The sequence below is a fragment of the Crocodylus siamensis genome, chromosome 11 (genome assembly GCF_052110815.1).
Source record: "Crocodylus siamensis isolate JL-2025a chromosome 11, ASM5211081v1, whole genome shotgun sequence".
Lineage (NCBI taxonomy): Eukaryota > Metazoa > Chordata > Crocodylia > Crocodylidae > Crocodylus > Crocodylus siamensis.
The window spans coordinates 31,347,600-31,368,032 of NC_143405.1; the positions used below are offsets into that span (position 1 = coordinate 31,347,600).

The 20,433-nt window shown below is 42.7% G+C and overlaps 1 protein-coding gene across 2 annotated transcripts in view; it reads left to right on the forward strand.

The window, feature by feature from the left end:
• IARS1 (isoleucyl-tRNA synthetase 1) overlaps nt 1-20,433 on the forward strand; it is a 220,151-nt gene that overhangs the window by 160,490 nt on the left and 39,228 nt on the right. For both annotated transcript variants that reach the window (XM_090022999.1, XM_090023000.1), the window contains exons 25-30: nt 3,290-3,392; nt 3,590-3,673; nt 4,852-5,026; nt 14,281-14,393; nt 14,887-14,982; nt 15,847-16,023. In XM_090022999.1, the coding sequence (XP_089879125.1) occupies nt 3,290-3,392; nt 3,590-3,673; nt 4,852-5,026; nt 14,281-14,393; nt 14,887-14,982; nt 15,847-16,023 (748 nt within the window). The remainder of the gene's footprint in view (nt 1-3,289; nt 3,393-3,589; nt 3,674-4,851; nt 5,027-14,280; nt 14,394-14,886; nt 14,983-15,846; nt 16,024-20,433) is intronic.

The window sequence follows — 20,433 nt, forward strand, 5'->3', positions numbered from 1 at the left end:
TTCATTTAACAATTAGTACACCAGTCATTCCTGAGGAATTCTAACCTCACAAGACTTGACTAGTTTCTGGAGATTTTGGATTAGCCTTCATATAGTACTTTGAGGAGGAAAGGGGTAGAGCTCACATTTGCTGTTCTCTCTATAATTAGAAATATTAGGGTTGTACAGCTAGATGGGGCCAGAAGAGAGCACAAGGTAAATGAAAGGGTGCCACGGAGGTACAAAGTTTAACCATGTGTTCTGTTTTTGTTTTATACATTCAGAAAGTACACTTAACTAGATGTCTGCCTGCTACAGACCCAAAAGAACTGGTAGGCTCTGGAGCCTACTGTTGTAAGAATACTTGAATTTGTATGGCCATAAGCATTCCTTAGCAAAGTTTTGTGCTAAATCTGAAGCTAAAGAGATTCTCTCCTGCAGGCCCTGTATCAGTTGTCAGCACAGATTAAAAGTCCAATTTCTGCAAATGGAACAAAGCAAAATGCCTCTTTTATAAGAGGTTATCTAGTCAGAAAGAACTCCTCTGACAAGGATCTTGCCATTAAGTTCACTTTGATTCTGGTATGGTCCAAGCGTAGCAGTGGGGTCATCTTAAAGTGAGGAAATGCTATTTCTTTTGATATTGTGGCTCAGTTTAATAACCTAGTAAGACTGCAGAAACACCATTGGTCCCTTACTTGTTGATTTTGGGCAGGGTAGAACTTACATTTTAACATGGTTCTTTCTTTTTATGGTATCCCTTCAGGGTTCCCTAGTCAGGTAAGAGAGATGAAAAGTGTTCCTTTTGATGGCTTCACAATAAAAGAAAGTATTGTTATGAGAAATCTGAGATTGATTTAGTTACATTCTGGATTTTCAGGACTGATGACATGTTGCTCATGTATGCTTTAGATTAGAATTTGAAACTGTTAAGTTGCTATTATGAATGCTGTTAAACTGGCAGTATGTCTGAAGTATGGAAGGGATGTTACTTACAGAAAGACTGTTCAACTTCTGAGCAGCTGAGCTCTGTGTGCTGACCAGACTCCCCAGGCCATGCTGCCCCAGGAGGCAGGTGTGGAAAGTTGAAGCCAGAGAAGGAACAAGGGAACTGAAGGCTTTGGCAGCAGCAGAAAGAGCAGTGCAGGGGAGAAGCAGCTGGGCAGGAACTTGTAGGCCACAAGTTAACCATTCATGGGCTGCCAGTTAGACATCCTGATGTCTAGGAATTTAACTAGATTTGTACAATTGATTGGGTTTATTGTTCCTTTAAACTAACCAAATAAAAATGGATCAGATTTAAAAAATAAATTACTCTTCAGGTTGTGTCCAAATGTCACTGGCTGTAAAACTGGCTGCTTGGTCTTTGTTCTGCTTAACTATTAATTTAAAACTTCTTGAAGACCTTCTAAGAGAGACAGATTTTTAAGAGCTCAAAACTTCAAAATAGGCAACAACATCAGTCCAACAATTCCAAGACTAATGGATTAAGTTGTAGTTAAACTTTATTCTTGTACCATAGGCTTTGTTACTCTCTCAACTACATATTTTTTATCTCACAAATTTTTCCTCTTAGTGATGCAGTTGGCAACCTCACACCTACAGTAAGGTTTTTACTTTGTTCGCAACTGTTTCTGATGCAATTTTGCATCAAAACAATAATGACTGTCTGGCTTGATAACTTGTAGCCTTCAAGGAAATTTACCTGAATTTAGGTACTCAACAGAATCCACCACCCTCATTCCCAAGGAACAGATAATTATTGTTTCATTCTGATACGAGCTTTGACTGAAAAACAAGCAACCTGGAAATTAAGTTTTCAAAGCGATGAAGACTGACTATTTTGCCTTGATCATTAGGTTTGAAGTGCAAAGGCTTCCTGAAATATATAACTAAAGCTATCTGCTCTCTCTCTAATATCATTCAGACAATCACCTGAGAGTGCTCCTCTGTCTACATTGGCCAAATGGGCAATCTCAGTGTAAAAAAAAAAAAATGAATGAACACCAATTTGACATTAATTCTAGAAACACACAAAAACCCATGGCATTACACTTTAACCTCCCTGCACATTCCATCATTTGTTTTCTTAACAAAAATTTGCATACCAACTTGCATGTGAAATTGTGGAGCAACAAATTATCCACAGAAGAGACTGTCTCAACAGATACTACAGCATAGTCTCAGAACAGACTCTGGATTCTTATCCCAGTATCTGGACTAGCTATTAACTCCTGTTGTTTACCCCTATAGCCCTATGTATATCAGTATGTTAACTGCCTTTTTTTATTCCTCTGAATCTCTTCAACACACTTTGACTGTGTCAGCAATGGGTCCTCCTCTGTCCCTTTCTTTTGCATTTACCATATTTTCTTGCATACCATATGTCTCCAGATAAAATGAACACCTTGCTTTTGAAAAGCAGAATGTAGAATTTTTTTTCCCTGGAGTTATGGTTGACTGTGACAGTAAGTCCTCCTGGAAACAGATTTTCCAGGAGGGATGGCATCCCAAGAGGCAGTGTGGATGAAGCAACAGGAACTTTGTGGTTTGGACAGAACAGCAACAAAGCTAGGCTCTAGTGCCTTGCAAGGGCAGTAGCAAGACTTAGTACTTTACCATAAATTGTTCACTGTATAAATTTTCAGACCACAACTCTCATCAATATACTATAGACTGCAGGGAGCAGCTTGCACACTCTCAGCCAGTTCAGTTGCTAATCAGCCAAAAGCTACTGCCTCACAAGTGGTCATGAGAGGGTTAATACCGTATTCTGTCCCTGCTGTTTGCATCCACAGGAGAAGTAGAAGCCGTGAGTCAGTGTCATCTTGTTCTTTTGCCCTCCTTCTATTCCAGTGAAGAAAAACCAGCGTCCTAAGATGTGTACCCTGATTTTTGGAGAGCTTATTTTGGAGGGGCTAGGGGGAGGCATGAGATGGGGAGGTATGCTTGGTATGTGAGTAAATATGGTAAAATCCTTTCACTAACACCTGCCCCCTTTTTTTTCCCCCAAGTCCATCTATAGTATCTGATGAAATAGGGTGTTGCCTATAAAACTCATATCACTCTGAACCAGCTAGTCTCTAAGTTGCCACCCTGACCTACTTTCTCTATAACCAAGGTGAAATCCAGCTAGTTGACTTTGAGAGAGATTAATGAAATCTCTAAAGTTGATGACTCTTTTCTTTTTGCATTACAGGAAAGAGACTATAATATGGTTTCCTGGATGTAATTTTTGAGAGGTAATAGGTAAATGCTGCTTAAGACATATAAAAGGAAAAGCAATTTAATGTTTTTCTTTTTACTCTAGGGAAGATCTGATTGACAAAAAAATTGAAAATGCCATTTCCTGTTTGCAGTCCATTATTGAGCTTGGCCGTGTAATACGAGACAGGAAAACCATTCCAGTAAAGGTTGGATATCTTGCATCTCTATTCCATAAGTATTTATTGGCTTTACACTTTCTGAAGAAGGTGGGGTTGGGGAGCATAAATAAATGCATCTGTTCTAACAAGCAGTATTATCAAGGAAAGATTTAAGATGATCAGATAATACTCTCTGCCCCTTTATTTTCTCCTTCAGACTGAAAATACGTTCAATTTTGTTTCAGTATCCTTTGAAAGAAGTAGTGGTTATCCATCAGGATCCAGGGGCTCTGGAAAGCATTAGGTCATTGGAGAAATATATACTTGAGGTAAGAGTAAGATCAAAAAACACATTACTGGAATTTTATCATGGAAGTTGGATATAAAGAAACTCTCTTACTCTTCTACCGAACTATAAGCTAGAATATTAATACTTTACTTCACTAAATTTCAGTAAGATACAGTTCTCAGTAATGTCAGCAGAAACTAAAGGTAGTATATGACCAAAAAAACTACCAATAACGTGAATAAGAGTTCCTTTCTCTCAAAATTGACCAATATAATTTCAGAGTACTTGAGAAATATGCTGTTTCTTTATTTAATTGGTAGAAGGAATGTTTTCTGAATGAGATGCATTAAATTGGTAAGCACTGTAAGAGTACATTGTGGCAAAATTTCACGCATGAAATTGTAAGAGTAGTTAATTTTTCTCACATAAAGTGCATTTAAATGCCATGATCAGATTGTGTGTTGAAAGATAAGTCAGTTGGGGCATTCCAACTGAAATGTAAAAGCAGGAAACAGTTTGATATGTTCCAGGAATTCTCAGAGCTGGAAGTGTTTTTCCCATGTTTTGTTATTAAAAAAATAAGAACAGTGAAACAGGTAAGGTCTTACAGTCTATAGAACTCCCTCCAGTTATTTTTTGCATCCCCTGCTATGTCCGGCTGAAGTACTCTGTCTTTAATCTGAGTCCATTAGCAAGTCGGGGGGACTTGGGGGGGCAGGATGCAGGTATGGCAACGCTCGGAGCAGGGGGCAGAAGTTGGAAAGCTCTGTTTTGAGTAAAAAAAAAATGACAGAAAAAAAGTAAGTCTATCTTGAGATATAGTTCTAGGTTTGAAATGGTCCGGAATAGCTTTCTAATTCAGTTTTACAAAGCAGATAGCCAGTTACTGCAAGCCTTTTAGAAAGCCCAAAGAACTTGTGGTTAAGTTTTACAGCTAGATATAGTGTATTCTTCTATTAAGTCCAGTACATAAGAACAACAGTTAAAAATGGCAACAAGATGAATATCGCAGAGAATAAGCTAACTGTTGTCTTGATGATATGTTGTTACACTGGCAGAAGATTACTCCTGTTATTTGTTGGCACATCTAGACAGTGCCCAAGATTTGGGGTTTTCTGTAATTCCTCTTGTGCCTCAGCTCTTTTTCTGTCATGTGTTCTAGTAATACTGGCTTAGAAACTTGTTCTTAAGTCTATTTTCTTTGGTGAATTTCTACAGGAGCTTAATGTGCGGCAAGTTACACTGTCTACTGATAAAGATAAGTATGGAATCCGGCTGAGAGCAGAACCAGATCACATGGTGCTCGGAAAGCGTCTGAAAGGTGCCTTTAAGCCTCTAATGGCTGCTATCAAGGAGCTGAAGAGTGAGCAGCTGGAGAAATTTCAAAAGACAGGTGTGTGGAAAAGCAGGTTACTGACTAATGGCAGAGAGGCTCATCTAAAGAAGAGGAGTCAAAAGGATTTCAGGATTCTCGTGGTACAGACACTCCCCAGAGTAAAATACATGGTAGTAAAGGTGAACCATTACAGAGGGTGCAGACAGAAGTAACTTTTGAAGCCAACATATCCAAGCAACAGATCCTATGCGCAGCCCCTGTGGTATCTCTCCAGCTGGAACACTTCAAAATAACAGTGGCAGCGTGGAGCTGTGGCCAGCCAGGGCATGCTACAGGAGGCTGCAGTAACTTGTGACACCACTCTTCCCTTCTGCTGCAGGGCAGTTGACTGGAGAATCTTGGTGAGGGGTTGAAGCTGGAGAACCACTGCTAGTGCCAGGCTTTCCAGCCCCAGTTTCCCAAACCTCTCCTCTCCCCATCTCACCAAAGCAGAGTTAGATGGCATTGGGGATGGAAATTTGGTACCAGTTGCAGTAGGGTTTGTTGAGTGCCACAGTGACCAGGATCAGGGAATGGCACCCAGGGGCTGGACAGTCTCCTCCTGTAGATGGAGGGGAGAACAGAGAACTGGAGTTCTGGGGGGACCTGTGGTTCTCCTGCCCTTATGCACACACAAGAAATGAAATGCTTCAATAGTGCCTCATTTAAGAGGTACTATTCTGGAATGTTTCAGCTACTTTTGGAAAACTATAATAGGCATTTATGTTTGTATAGGTGGCATTTTAAAGAGTTTCAAAGGCATTTCAAATGCCACATGTTACTTTTGTCCACAGTCTGAGTAAATCACTTAAATTCTGGTAAAGTGATCCATGGAAAGATTGTAGTAACATTAACTTGGATATCTTAAAGATGTGTTTTGTATCTGTACCTCTAACCAATTTCATTTGGAGTAGTTGCTTCTACAGTGAAAATAGGCAGTTAGTAGCTCCCCTTTCATCTCCCTGGCAAAGTGCTATTGCAGGTAGCTGCTTCAAGAGAGCCTGGTTGTTATATCTGCTTGGTACTCTAGTGTTATCTTCCTCTAGAATAAAAACTGAGAAAAGCTCCCCTGGGGTAAATACTTTGCATCTTCACCCTTTGGCTGTTCAAGCTATAGTTCTTAGTTTAAATATATACTAGTCATTTGAAACTACAGGAGATTTTAAGGCACTGCAACCAATCAACATTTCTAGCAAATTTATGAATTCTCCATATATATGAGGATAGACGGGAGGCTGTGAGCTGATTCTGAATCTGTTGGTTTTATACTTTGCTAAATTTATAATACTTCCATGTTCCCTAACAATGTTGGACAGCATGTACTAGACGTAAACTGCTATAAGGTTTGGGTATCACCTTGTTGTTGCTGCTAAAAGAAACATGACAGGGTGTGAGCTCCACATTTTTGAAGGTTGATACTAATACATACTTTGTGCAAGAGTTGGGTTTAGGATGCATATTGCCATGACTTTGAAATGCCTTGTTCACCAGCAAGCTAGTATTGTGGTTGGTGTGAGCAAGGGGATGGGCTTGCCTAAGCAGAAAGACTAGGCCTGCCATATCACAGCAATACAGGAGCCAGCGGCACAGAATCAACAAACAGGGGAGTTTGGGGAGTTTGCCCACCTTCTTTCTCTGGGAGCTTGCTAAGTGGAAGCAGGTGAAGGAGGAAGAGGGAATTTTTTTCTAGGACATAGTAGCATAAGAAGAAGAAAGTTAGCAGGAAAAATTATAGGATTGAAGGGAGATGTTGCAGTGCCAAAGCCTGTGCTACTGCCAGTCCTTTCTCTGCCTGCAGCTGTGCAGGGTCTGTCTATGCATGCCCCCTGATTGTGAAGGCTTACACCCAGGTTATAGCCTGACTTTGAAGTGACTGCAATCTGCATGTTCTTGCCAGGGGCATGCTTTTGGGGGAGTGCTTGTGGTGTAAGAGATGCTTCTTGCTGGATTCTCTCAGGAATCAGGTATGGGAGCTGCAGAAGAAGGTGAATAGCTCTGGAACATCTGTAACCCAATGCACAAAGTTCCCTCCAGCATCATGGGAGAGGGACAGCCAGAGAAAGCAATGGAAGACTGACCTTTGTGCAGCATGGAAGCTGGCATCTTGTTACTTGTGGAAATGAACAGCACTTCTTCCTGACCTGCAGCTGTCCAGCTAGAGAACGGGTAGGAAGCCTTTACACTGGATGAGAAGGAGCCGTGTCCAGTGGCAAGGAAGGCCAAACCATGCACCCCAAAGGGAGGGAGGATCAAGACCATCGCTACCAAATAGAAGCAATGGGTGATGGTGGTTGGCGATGCTCTCCCGTGAGGTGTGGACGCATACACCTTTTGGCTCAGAAGTTCTGCTGCCTGCCAGAAACCAGTATCCAAGATGTCACAGAAAGGTTGTCCAGATTCATCTGGTCCTCTGGCTACTACTCCTTACTGCCCTAGAAGAGCTTGAGTAGATCAACAGTGACTATATGGCTGTAGGCGTAAAGGTGAAAGGGATGGGGGCCCAGGTGCTGTTCTCCTTGATCTATCTGTCAAGGTAAAGGCCCAGCGAGACACAGATGCATCCTAGAGATCAACACATGGCTGTGTAGATAGTATTATCAGCAGGGCTTTGGCTCTTTTGACCATGGGATTGTGTTCCAGGAAGATGGACTGTTGGGAGAGTATGGGATCCACCTGATGGAGAGAGGGAAGAATGTCTTTGTGTACAAAATCTAGTGAGGAGGGCTTTAACTAGGTTCCTTGGGGGATGGAGACAAAAACCCAGAGGTAAGTAAGGAGCCTGAAGATGGATAAAACTTAGTAAGGGGAAGCAATAATGGAAGCCTTGGCAATGTTCTCAGGTAGAGAATAGGACAGTTAGGTGCTTGTGTTGAGGATAACTTCTTGATTCACATAGTAGAGAGGCCAATGAAGTGGGAAGTTTTTCTTGACTTACAGGGAGGAATTGATGGAGAAAGTGCAGGTTGAAGGTAAACTGGATGACAGTGACCATGAATTGATAGAGTTCAAGGTCCTAAGGGGAGGAGGGAAGGAGGGCACCAGAATAAGGACCCTGAACTTGAGAAAAGCAGACTTCAACAAACTCTGGTAGGCAGGATCCCTTGGGAGGCAAGTCTGAAGGAGAAAGGAGTCCAGGAGAGCTGGGTGTATTTTAAGGAGGACCTCTTAAGGGGACAGGAGCAAGCTATATTAATGAGGTGGAAGAATGGGGAATGCAATAGGAGACCAGCCTGGCTGGATAGCCATCTCGTCAAGGAGTTGAAACTTGAAAAGGAATGCTGTAAAAAGTGGAAACTTGATTATAGTGGTAGGGAAGAACATGAAAGTATTGCACAGGCATGCCAAGGCATAATTTGAGATGCAGCTGATAAGGGATGTAAAAGGCAATAAAAAGGAATTCTATGGGTATATCAAAAGTAATAGAGGACCGGAGGTTCCATAGGTCCCTTAAGTAATGGAAAAATCTATCTGGTCATAAACAATGCAGACAAGGCTGAAGTATTTAATGCCTTTTACTTCAGTTTTCATAAATAGGGAGCAGCTACCAGATGATGAGTGCCATTGGCAGCAGAACTAGGAGAGGAGACAAACAGCTTAAAGTAATGGCAGAGCAGGTTAGTGATTACTTGGGGGGCTAGATGCTTTCATCTTGGTAGGACCAGATGAGATGTACTTGAGGAAAGAAGAAACTGACAAAGGTAATTTCAGAGCCAGTGAGAACTCATGGAATTTTGGGTGAGATTCTGGACGACTGGAAAAGGGCAAACAGTGCCCATGTTCAAGAACGTGAAGGAGGAGGATCTGGGGAACTACAGACCAGTCAACCTGACCTCTATACCTGGAAATAACATGGTGCATGTCCTCAGGGAATCTATTGTGAAGCACCTCAAGAAGAACAAGGTGATCAGAAGCACCAAGAGCAAGTCATGTCTGACTTCCTTCTAAGGTGACGGGCCCTTTGGATGAGGAGAGAGCAGTGGACCTTGGTATATCATAAGTTTAATAGATTTCTGGGTTTGGAAAGGACCTTGTAGATCATTGAGTCTGACTCCCTGCTCTAGGCAGGAAAGAGCGCTGGGGTTAAATAACCCCGTCTAGGTGCCTGTCTAATCTTTTCTTGAACACCTTCAAGGTAGGGGAAAGCACCACCTCCCTTGGAAGCCCATTCCATATTTTGGCAACCTTCACTGTAAAGAATTTCTTCCTGATAGCCAATCTAAATCTACTCTCCTTAAGTTTACGGCCATTATTTCTAGTAACCCTAGGGGTGTCCTAATAAATGGAGTATCCCCTATTCCCTGCTGACCCCCTATGATGAGTCTGTAGATGGCCACAAGATCACCTTTCATTCTTCTGTTGCAGAGGCTGAAGAGATTCAGGTCCCCCAGTCTGTTTTCTTAGGATCTTACCTGCAGGCCCTCAACCATATGAATAGCCCTTCTCTGAACCCTCTCAAGGTTATCCGCATCCCTCTTGAAGTGTGGCCCCCAAAACTGGATGCACTACTCCAGCTGCAGCCTAACCAATGCTGCACAGGGCGGAAATATCACCTTCCTAGACCTGCTCGTGATGCACCTACTAATGCAAGAAAGAGTGTGGTCAGCCTTACTTATTACCTTGTCACATTGGCGACTCATGTTCATTTTTGTGTTGACCAAGACTCCAAGATCCCTTTTCCCTGCCATGGTACTCAGAACAGTACTTCCCAGTCTATAGGTGTATTGGAGATTTTCTCCCCAGGTGCAGCACCTTGCACTTATCCTTGTTAAATTGCATCCTATTCCGAACTACCCACTTCCCCAGTCTATCTGAATCCACCTGGATTCACTCCCTGCCCTCCATTGTGTTTACTGTACCCATAGATTGGTGTCATCTGCAAATTTGGACAGAGTGCTTTCAACCCTCTCATTCACTGATCATTCATCAATCACTGATGAAGATATTGAACAGCACTGGTCCAAGGACAGAGCCCTGGAGAACACCACTGTCCACATCTCTCCAGGGAGAAACTGCCCCTTCCACTATCACTCTCTGGGTGCATCCCATAAGCCAGTTTTTCAACCACCTCATTGTGGAAAAAATCCACATCACAGCTACTCAGTTTGCTTGTAAGAATTGGGTTCAACACTGTGTTGAAAGCCTTTTTAAAGTCCAAGTAGATAGCATCCATCTCCACCCCTGCATCTAAGCACTTTGTGACCTGGTCACAAAAAGAGACCAGGTTAGTTGGGCAGGATGTGCCTGCTATAAACCCATGCTGGTTTCCCCTTATCATTGTGTTACCTGCTGGCCCCCCACAAATGTGATCCTTTATGATTTTTTCTAAGATCTTGCCAAGAATAGTTTCATAGTTTCATAGTAGCTAGAGTCGGAAGGGACCTAGGTAGATCATCTAGTCCGACCCCCTGCCTTGGCAGGAAAGAGCACCGGGGTCAGATGACCCCGGCAAGGTGCTCATCTAACTTCCTTTTAAAAATCCCCAGGCTAGAAGCCTGCACCACTTCCCCTGGAAGCTGGTTCCAGGCCCTAGCCGCCCTGACTGTGAAGTAGCGCCTCCTAATATCTAATCTAAACTTACCCTCCACCAGCTTGTGACCGTTATTCCTGGTCACTCCTGGCAGCGCACGGGGGAACAGGGACTCCCCCAATACCTGCTGAGGTAAGGTAATAGAGGTAAGGCTAACTGGCCTATAATTCCCTGGGTCCTCCTTCCTCCCCTTCTTGAAAATACAGACCACATTGGCCCTTTTCCAGTCTTCTGGGACCTGTTCTGAGTGCCACAAGCACTCGAACACTTGCACTGACACCAGCCAATTCCTTTAGTATCCTTGGGTGAAGATAATCAGGGCCTGCCAACTTAGTGGACCTACTGTGGCTAAAAAGGAAAGCCTACAAAGGATGGAGGACGGGATTCACCTCCAAGGAGGATTACTCCGCGCTGGTCCGGTCCTGCAGGGAGCAAACCAGGAAAGCCAAGGCTGCAACTGAACTCCAACTAGCTTCAGGCATCAAGGACAACAAAAAGTCCTTTTTCAGATATGTGGGGAGCCGGAGGAAAAGCAAGGGCAATGTTGGACCCCTGATAAACCAGATGGGGCAACTGACAACTGACGCCCAGGAAAAAGCCAACCTATTAAATAGGTACTTTGCGTCAGTCTTTCATCAGTCACACGGGATGCCCATGCCTGCTATGGGACAGGGAAATCTGGGTGAGGGGGATCCCCTACCCTCCATCAATGCTGACCTCGTGAAGGAACACCTTGAGAAGCTGGATACCTTCAAGTCAGCTGGCCCTGACAACCTGCACCCCAGGGTACTCAAGGAGCTGGCGAGCGTCATAGCCCAGCCCCTGGCACGGATCTTTGAAAACTCCTGGCGCTCTGGTGTAGTGCCCGAAGACTGGAAGAAGGCCAATGTGGTGCCGATCTTCAAGAAAGGGAGGAGAGTGGATCCGGCTAACTACAGGCCCATTAGCCTGACTTCTATCCTGGGGAAGATCTTAGAAAAGTTTATTAAGGAGGCCATCCTTGAGGGACTGGCCCAGGCTAACATCCTAAAGGACAGCCAGCATGGGTTTGTTGCGGGTAGGTCTTGTTTGACCAATCTCATTTCCTTCTATGACCAGGTGACCTATCACCTGGACAAGGGAGAAGAGATTGATGTCATATATCTTGACTTCAAAAAAGCTTTTGATCTGGTATCCCATGATCACCTCTTGGCCAAACTGGCCAGTTGGGCCTTGGCTCCACCACGATCCGCTGGCTGGGAAATTGGCTCCGTGGTCGGACCCAGAGGGTTGTGATTGATGGCAGTCACTCATCGTGGTGCCCTGTGACCAGTGGGGTCCCTCAAGGCTCTGTCCTGGGACCCATCCTGTTCAACATCTTCATTAACGATGTGGACATTGGAGTCAGGAGTGGACTGGCCAAGTTCGCCGATGACACCAAACTTTGGGGCAAAGCATCCACGCCAGAAGATAGGCGAGTGATCCAGGCTGACCTGGACAAGCTCAGCAAATGGGCAGACGAGAACCTCATGGTGTTTAACACTGAAAAATGCAAGGTTCTCCACCTTGGGAGGAAAAACCTGCAGCACCCTTATAGGCTCGGCAGTGCTACGTTGGTTAGCACTACAGAAGAAAAAGACTTGGGGGTCATCATTGACCACAAGATGAACATGAGCCTGCAATGCGATGCTGCGGCTAGTAAAGCGACCAAAATGCTGGCGTGCATCCATAGATGCTTCTCAAGCAAATCCCGGGACGTCATTCTCCCCTTGTACTCGGCCTTGGTGAAGCCGCAGCTGGAGTACTGCGTCCAGTTTTGGGCTCCACAATTCAAAAAGGATGTGGAGAAGCTTGAGAGAGTCCAGAGGAGAGCCACGCGCATGATCAGAGGTCAGGAAAACAGATCTTAGGATGACAGGCTGAGAGCCATGGGACTCTTTAGCCTGGAAAAGCGCAGGCTCAGGGGTGATCTGATGGCCACCTACAAGTTTATCAGGGGTGACCACCAGGATCTGGGGGAACATCTGTTCACCAGAGCGCCCCTTGGGATGACGAGGTCGAACGGTCACAAACTCCTGCAAGACCGTTTCATGCTGGACATAAGGAAGAATTTCTTTACTGTCCGAGCCCCCAAGGTCTGGAACAGTCTGCCAGCGGAGGTGGTTCAAGCGCCTACATTGAACACCTTCAAGAGTAAATTGGATGCTTATCTTGCTGGGATCCTATGACCCCAGCTGACTTCCTGCCCTTTGGGCAGGGGGCGGGACTCGATGATCTCCCGAGGTCCCTTCCAGCCCTAATGTCTATGAAATCTATGAAATATGTCCAACCCCTCCAAGTGCCCCTTCACTAGGTCAGCACTAACCATAGGTGGATTGGTATTTCTTTCACACCAGACTAAAGTCTTATTGGGAGGTGTGTTTGTATCGGTGTCCAGGAACAAAGATGCAAAGAAGTCATTTAAAAGCTCTGCTTTATTCATCCTGTCTGTTACAAGTTGCCCTAGACCATTCTGTAGAGGCCCTATGTTACCCTGCACCTTCTTCTTGCTCCCTATGTACTTAAATAAGGACTTTTTGAGGAACTCCCACCCTTGACTTAAGAAGGCCACTCTTTCCTACAGCATTCTTATTAACAAACTAAGGAAATACAGACTAGATGCAAGTACTGTACGGTAGATACATAACTGGTTGGATCATCATGCTCAGTGTGTTAGTAGTCAGTGGTTCAATGTCTAGTTGGGATGAAATATCAAGTGGGGTTCCCCAAGGGTCTGTCCTGGGTCTGGTATTGCTCAACATCTTAATTTAATTGTTTGGATAATGGGACTGAGTACACGCTTAGCAAATTTGCTGATGATACTGAGTATAGGTGGAAGTGCAGACATTCTGGAGGGTAGAGCTAGGATACAAAATGATTTGGATAGATTGGAAAAATGTTCTGCAGTCAATCGGGTGAGATTCATCAAAAACAAGTATAAAGTCCTGCACTTGAGATGGAATAACCACATGCACAAATATAAACTAAGGAATGATTGGCTTTGTTACAGTATTGCAGAGTAGGACCCAGGGTCTGTGGTTGACCATAAACTTCATGTGAGCCAACAGTGTGCTCTAGTTGCAAAAAAAGCCAACAGCATTCATTTATGTGTTGTATTAATAGGAGTGTCACTTGCAAATCAAAGGAAATGATCCTCCTGCTCTGTTCAGAACTGGTGAGGCCTCTCTTGGAGTACTTTTGAGACTCAAACATCGCGAAGGATGTGGACAGTTTGGGAGGAGTGCAGTGTAGAGCAGCCAAAATGACCAGGGGCCTGGAAGACATGATTTACAAGGAAAGATTGAAAGAGTTAATTTTATCTGGAGAAGAGAAGATGGAGGGGGAAATAGATAACACTTCAAATACCTTAAGAGTGATGCAGAGAGGATGGGGATAGGGTTTTTCTCTGTGGCTGTAGGGTAGGGAAAGGAACTAGGAATAGTGGACTCAAACTGCCGCAGGTGAAATTTAGGCTGGAGATTAGGAGGAACTTTCTGACTATGGGAAAGTTCAGGCATTTGAACAGGCTACTTAGAGAAGCTGTGGAGTCTTCATCCTTAGAAGCTTTCAAAAGCAGGTTACACAGACACTTAGCTGGGATGGTTTAGTCAAGGATGCCCCTGCCTTCATTGAGGAGCTGGACTAGATGACTTTATAAGGTCCCTTCCAGCCCTACTTTCCTATGATTCTATGGTCCTGTAATTGAAATAATTGTATTATTATACAGGGATTATTTTAGTGGAAGGCCACGAACTACATGAGGAAGATCTTCGTCTCATGTACACCTTTGATCAAATCACAGGATGCTCTGCCCAGTATGAGGCACATTCTGATGCTCAGGTATTAATAGTAGTAATTATTTTTTATCTTCTGGTTTATTCAAAAGTTATCCCAGTGAAGAAATATTTTAACAATTTTGAAGAAATGTTTTAACAATTTAAGTAATGAAGACTCATAGCACAGTAAGTGATTCCACTAGACTTTCACTTTTAGACTTTTATGAAAGTTAGTGCATAACTGGAAATGAGATCTTTAATCTCAGTTAATTTTTCTGGGTGTTTGTCCATGTCACTAGAATTGCCACCAAAAATCCAATATAATGGGTAACTTGGCCTCCTCGATAAGGATTGCGTATGATGCAGTAGTTTGTATAAGAGGAGTGAAGGCTGATTTTGGAAATTAAGAAAGATGACTTTGAAAAACATACAGGGAATTAATCTTTCAAATAGGATTAACTCTCTCGCCTCCCCATAATCAGAATTAACTGAACAGCTTTGTTTTTAATGCATTTATTTTAGCATATTTTACTAATGATTCTGATACCTTATTTTAGATTTTAGTTCTCTTAGATGTCACCCCAGATCAGTCAATGGTTGATGAAGGAGTTGCCCGTGAAGTGATAAATCGCATCCAAAAACTTCGCAAGAAAGTAAGTAAGGAAACATGATCTTCCTAAAATATGTCCTTAGGCAGTATACAGAGGGAATTGAAATGACCAAACCGAAATGCATCCTCATGTAATTCAATCTTATGTGGAGGGCTTGCAACCTGCTGATCAGACGTAAATGGAAACAATCCATGTTGAGATAACTTATGGTTTCTTATCTCTCAGCAACTGGGAATACAACCATTACTTATGTCTAGGGATGTACGACGTAACGTATCAGCAACAGGAATAAAGGGTTGACAACTAAAAAAGCATATTTTAGAAATGACATAAAGACCATTATATTTTCTTGTTCATGTTCTTTTCTAGTTTTATTGCATGTCAGTATTGGTAATGTTATTATCTTTAAGATGTTTAATGCTGTTTCTGCACACCTTTAGTTTACTGCCATAATCTAGGGCCATAAATTCTTGCCATTGGGTTACTAAACCTTTTTTCCTGTTCTCTGTGTTCAGTAACATAAAGCATATGTCAATTTCAGTACATGGTTATGACAGCTGCAGATTGACCCAAAACTATAAATTTAATTTGTCAAAGTTTTGGTCTGAGATTAGTCTTTGATCCCCTTTGAATTGTTTTGCATAACGAAAACGTGAATTTTTATAAAATTAATTAGTTTGATTCAGCAAAATATGATAGTGCTTGGTAAAACACAGCTTTTATAAAAAACAAAAAACCAAAAACACACAATACCCCTGTTTTCATTTTTAGGAAAACTTTAAATTTATTGCTAATAAATATATGGTTAATACTTTAAAATATTTTTTAATGTTTTAACAAGTATCTCTTAGAAGCAATTTGTACAGATTATTTTCCTGTCACCTAATTAAATTTTTGGTTTCTTAGCGCAATCTGGTTCCTACGGATGAGATTATAGTGTATTACAGATCAACTCCTGAAGGTGACTACTTGGAATCGGTTATTAAAGGGCACACAGATTTCATTTTTGCAACAATAAAGGCTACTCTGAAGCCATACCCAGTGCCTACCTCAAAAGAAGTGCTCATACAGGAGAGAACTCAAGTAAGAAAGAAGAATCCTTCTTAACATGCTGTCCTCTGTATTGATTGGTTTTAACTGAGTGATGTATTGGATTATAAGTGATACTTTATGTTCTTGGTAGTAAATATTCATTTTATCAGGTGGCTGAATCTGTCTCAGAATTCTCCATTGCTATAATTAACATGTCTGAGAAAAAAGTCAGTTATCTCTTTGTCCAGTATCTTTGAAAATTAGGCTACATATTTAAGTGTAAAAATATTTATGTAGGAGCTGTTTCAGACAGCCTCTTACAAAAGTTTTGATTATAATTTCTTGGACTAATGTCCCCTGCAACCATAGAGAACAGTCATGAACAGAATACAGGGGTAAAGATACATTGCTTCCCACTAATAGTTATCGTGGATCAGACATCAGACAAATCTCAGAGGCTTTATATTAGGCTAATTTGTTAATTTAATGTCAGATCTGTCTTCGCTTAATCAGCTGTATTTTGCATTTCATGTGAGGTAAAGATGAAGTAGAGCTAATGGATCAAGTTCATATCTAATAATTTGTATCCCTATAACAGTGCTGTCCAACTTCAGCACAGCTGGGGGCCGCTCTTACCTCTGGTACCATACACCATGAGGTTGGACCCCAAGAATGTCCTACCTACTGTTCAGGTGGACAAATGGTATGCAGCCCTTGGCTGCATTTACTACAACATGGGGTAGGTCAGTAGCCCCCTGCCACAGAGGCCTTGCCAGTGGTGCGTGCTCCCTGCCCTCTCACCCCACATTGTATGGTAGTGGGAGAGCTGACTGTAGGGGTCTGTGGGCTGCAAGTGGATAGTCTCTGCTCTCTGAAGAATCATTTAAATCCTGTTTTTAACCAGAGTTACGTTTTGAATGATCACCTTGAGCAAAAGAATATGATGAATTTTAGTTAGTTAGCCTACTCTTTCTCAGCTTTTTTGGATTGCGTATGGTCACCTCCGTATCTTTACCCCCCCCATTCTGTTCAGACTTAATAGTTTCATAAACATTCTTTACAGATTTTTTTAATAAAATGGAATCTTTGACCCAAATGTCATACAGAATTTCAAGACTAAATAGATTGTATCTGTATATTATATTTTGCAGAATGCCATATATCCTGGCTGTGTTTGAAAAGGAAGTGGGAGAGATTTCTGTCCATCTTTATTCCCTCTCTACCAGTATAGAGTTAAATTTCTGTGAGACATTTCATGACAAGGCATTGGGAAATTTTATGGAAAATTAGAGAGTATAGTAAAAACTGGGTATTGGGAAGAAGATTGAGATGTTTCTTTTAGATATTTGCTTGGTTGCAGTGTTTATTGGGCAGTTTGACCTTAGAAAGTTGAAATGTTTGAATTAATATTGGAGAATGTAAGGACTCTAAAAATTGAATTTAGTTCAGGTGAATTTGTGATAGTGGTGAAAATGGAAGGAATGAGGAGATTTTAAGAGGTATGATTTTCAAGGCCACCAAATCAGGAAGAGGAGGTGGATGAGCCGCACTTCAAGCAGGTGACAAACCTATCCAAAAGCTATAGCAGCATTTCCCAACCGGTGTGCTGCTGGAGCCAGCCCCCTTCCCCCCTGCTGCTGCTTCGCATACAAACAGACTGGGAGCATGGCTCTAGCTAGGCAGGGGGTGTGCCTTTAGCCCAAAATGCCATCCGGCTGGCAGTGTGCCACCCCTCCGTGGTCAGTGCGCCTCCTCAACCCTGCTTGCTCCATGTCTGGTGTTCCACGGTGCTTTTTAATTTAGGTAAGCGTGACATGGGGGGGAAAGGTTAGAAAACACTGGGCTATGGGATGGTACTGATGGCAGACTATAGTTTTCCAAATGTGCTGGAAGAACAGTGCAGCCAAACATGAAATGTCAGGCTGGTTCCAACTTGTGTGGAGGACAATATTCTGTTCCGTAAAGTAGAGGATACAACTAGGGGATCATCAATCTTGAATCTTTTCCTGACCAACAGGGAAGAACTGGTAGAAGATATGAAAGTGATGGAATTTGGGAGGAAGTAATCACAATATGATAGAATTTAAGATTCTGAGACGGGGATAGCAAGAGGTCAGCAAAATTAGGATGCTAGGTTTCAAAAAGTTGGATTTAATCCAGCTCAAGGAGCTAATGGGCATAGTGTCATAGGTGGATAGACTGAAAGATAAAGGAGGGCTGGCAGCTTCTAAAAGGAACAAAATTGGAAGCTTAACAAAAAACTGTCCTGACACAATGGAAGCATAAGAATGGCAAGAGACCAATGTGGCTGCACGAGGAGCTTTTAAAATGCCTCAAATGCAAAAGGAAAGTATACAGGTATGGAAGAATGGGCAGGTTGTCAAGGAAGCATACCAAGAAATAACAAGAACCTGCTGGGACAAAATCAAGAAAGCAAAGATAAAGAATGAGATGCACCTGGCAAAGAATTTAAAGGACAACAAGAAGTTCTATAAATGTGTTGGCTAGAAAAGAAGGACAAAGGAAGCTGTGGGCCCTCTGTTAACAAGCCAGGGGGGACACCTAACCGAAGATTCAAAGAATGTAGATCTACTAAACAGGTGCTTTGCCTCAGTTTTCACCAAAAAATTAAGATGCAGCCAGACACCTAATAAGGATTATCTGGGTAAGGAAGGGGGCAAGATGAGGGAGGAGATAACAAAAGAGAGGTTGTGTTAGCTCCAAATGAATTCAGGTCAGCAGGGCTGGATAAACTTTATTTAGGAACTGACAGAGGAGATATTGGGGCCTTGTCAGTGTTCTTCATTAAGTCATGGGAGACAGACCAGGTACTAGAGGACTGGAAAGGGTCAACATAGTGCCCCTCTTTAAAAAAGGCAAAAGGAAGGACCTGGAGAACAACAGACCAGTAAGCCTTACCTCAATACCTGGGAAATTACAAGAGCATATCCTAAGGAAGTCCATTTGCAGGTATTTGGAGGAGGAAAGGCCAATTACAAGGAGCCAGCCTAGATTTATGAAAAACAGATTGTGTCAAACTTTTTCTTCTTCTTTGACAAAGTAATTGCTGATGAGAGTGCTGTGCTTAACATATCTGGACTTCAGCGAGGCTTTTGACAAGGGCCTGCATGACTTTCTCATGAATAAGTTAGAGAAATGTGGGCAAGATAAAACTATGATAACTATTATATATGGACCACATACAGAAATCCTCTCAAGAGCTTGGAAAAGTACCACCAATGGTGCCTTCACAAGATCCTTCGGATTAGCTGGGAGGATGGATACTCAAACATCAGTGTCTTGGCCAAAGCAAATTCCAACATAATTGAGGCCACAATCATCCAAAACCAACTTCACTGGACAGGTCGTGTTGTTCGCATGTCTGACTCCTGCCTTCCAAAGAGAATCTTTTTCTCACATCTGAAAAAGGTCAGCAAAGTAGTGGAGGGCAAAGAAAGTGCTTCAAAGACGCCCTGAAGGCAAACATGAAGAGTTGTAACACCAACATCAACACTTGGGAGATCCTTGCTCAGGACCGACCAAAATGGAGGAAGGTTCTTTGGGAGGGACCTCAACACTTTGAAACAGCTTATCGACAGGCAGAAGAGGAAAAGAACAGGCAAAAAGAACATCAGAACATGCAGCGCAGCAGCACAGTGCCCATCCTTCCTGGAAATGCCTGTCGTCACTGCAACAACACATGTGGATCTGGAATTGGGCTATGGAGCCACCTGCAGACTCACTATTAAGATCCTTGGAAGACGATCTTACTCGTTCACGAGTGATTGCCCATCAATCAATATAAGGTAGATGGATAATTGGCACGATAGCTGCATGTAGGAGGTTATTATTAATAGGTTCATGTTAGAATGGCAGGAGGTTTCAAGTGGAGCCGCACAGAGGTTTGTTCTGGGCCCAGTACTATTCAGTGTGTTTTTTTAGATGGAAGCATAGAAAGTTTCTTTCTATTCACCAGGGCTAAGCATACAGTCAAAAACCCCAAGGCTGAATCTATTCAGTCTTTGCAGATTATTCTAAGCTGCATAGGTTGAACTGATAAGCACATGAACAGACCTTCACTTGATTCTGGAAATGCACCCACATGCCTGCAGTGGCCCAGGCCAGAAGCTGAGGGGTGCTCGAACGCACCTCCCTGCTCAGCTGGAGCTGACAGCTTGGGCCAAGGCTAGCTAGGTCACCCTGCAAGTGGGGGCTTGTGGAGGAGGTGCAAGGCATCCTGGGATGCTGGGTTAACTTGAATCTGGAGGGGAACTGGGACAGAAGTTTGATAAACCAATTTAACCTGAATCACTACATCCATCCAGGTTTATCTTAAACTGGTTTTGGCTATTTTGGAAGCAGTTTATGTGCACTGAACTTCTGTTGTTACAGATTTGAACTGGTTTCCAATCACTTATACTGGTTTATGGTTAATTTCTGTCCATAGCCAAAGGGTGTGAA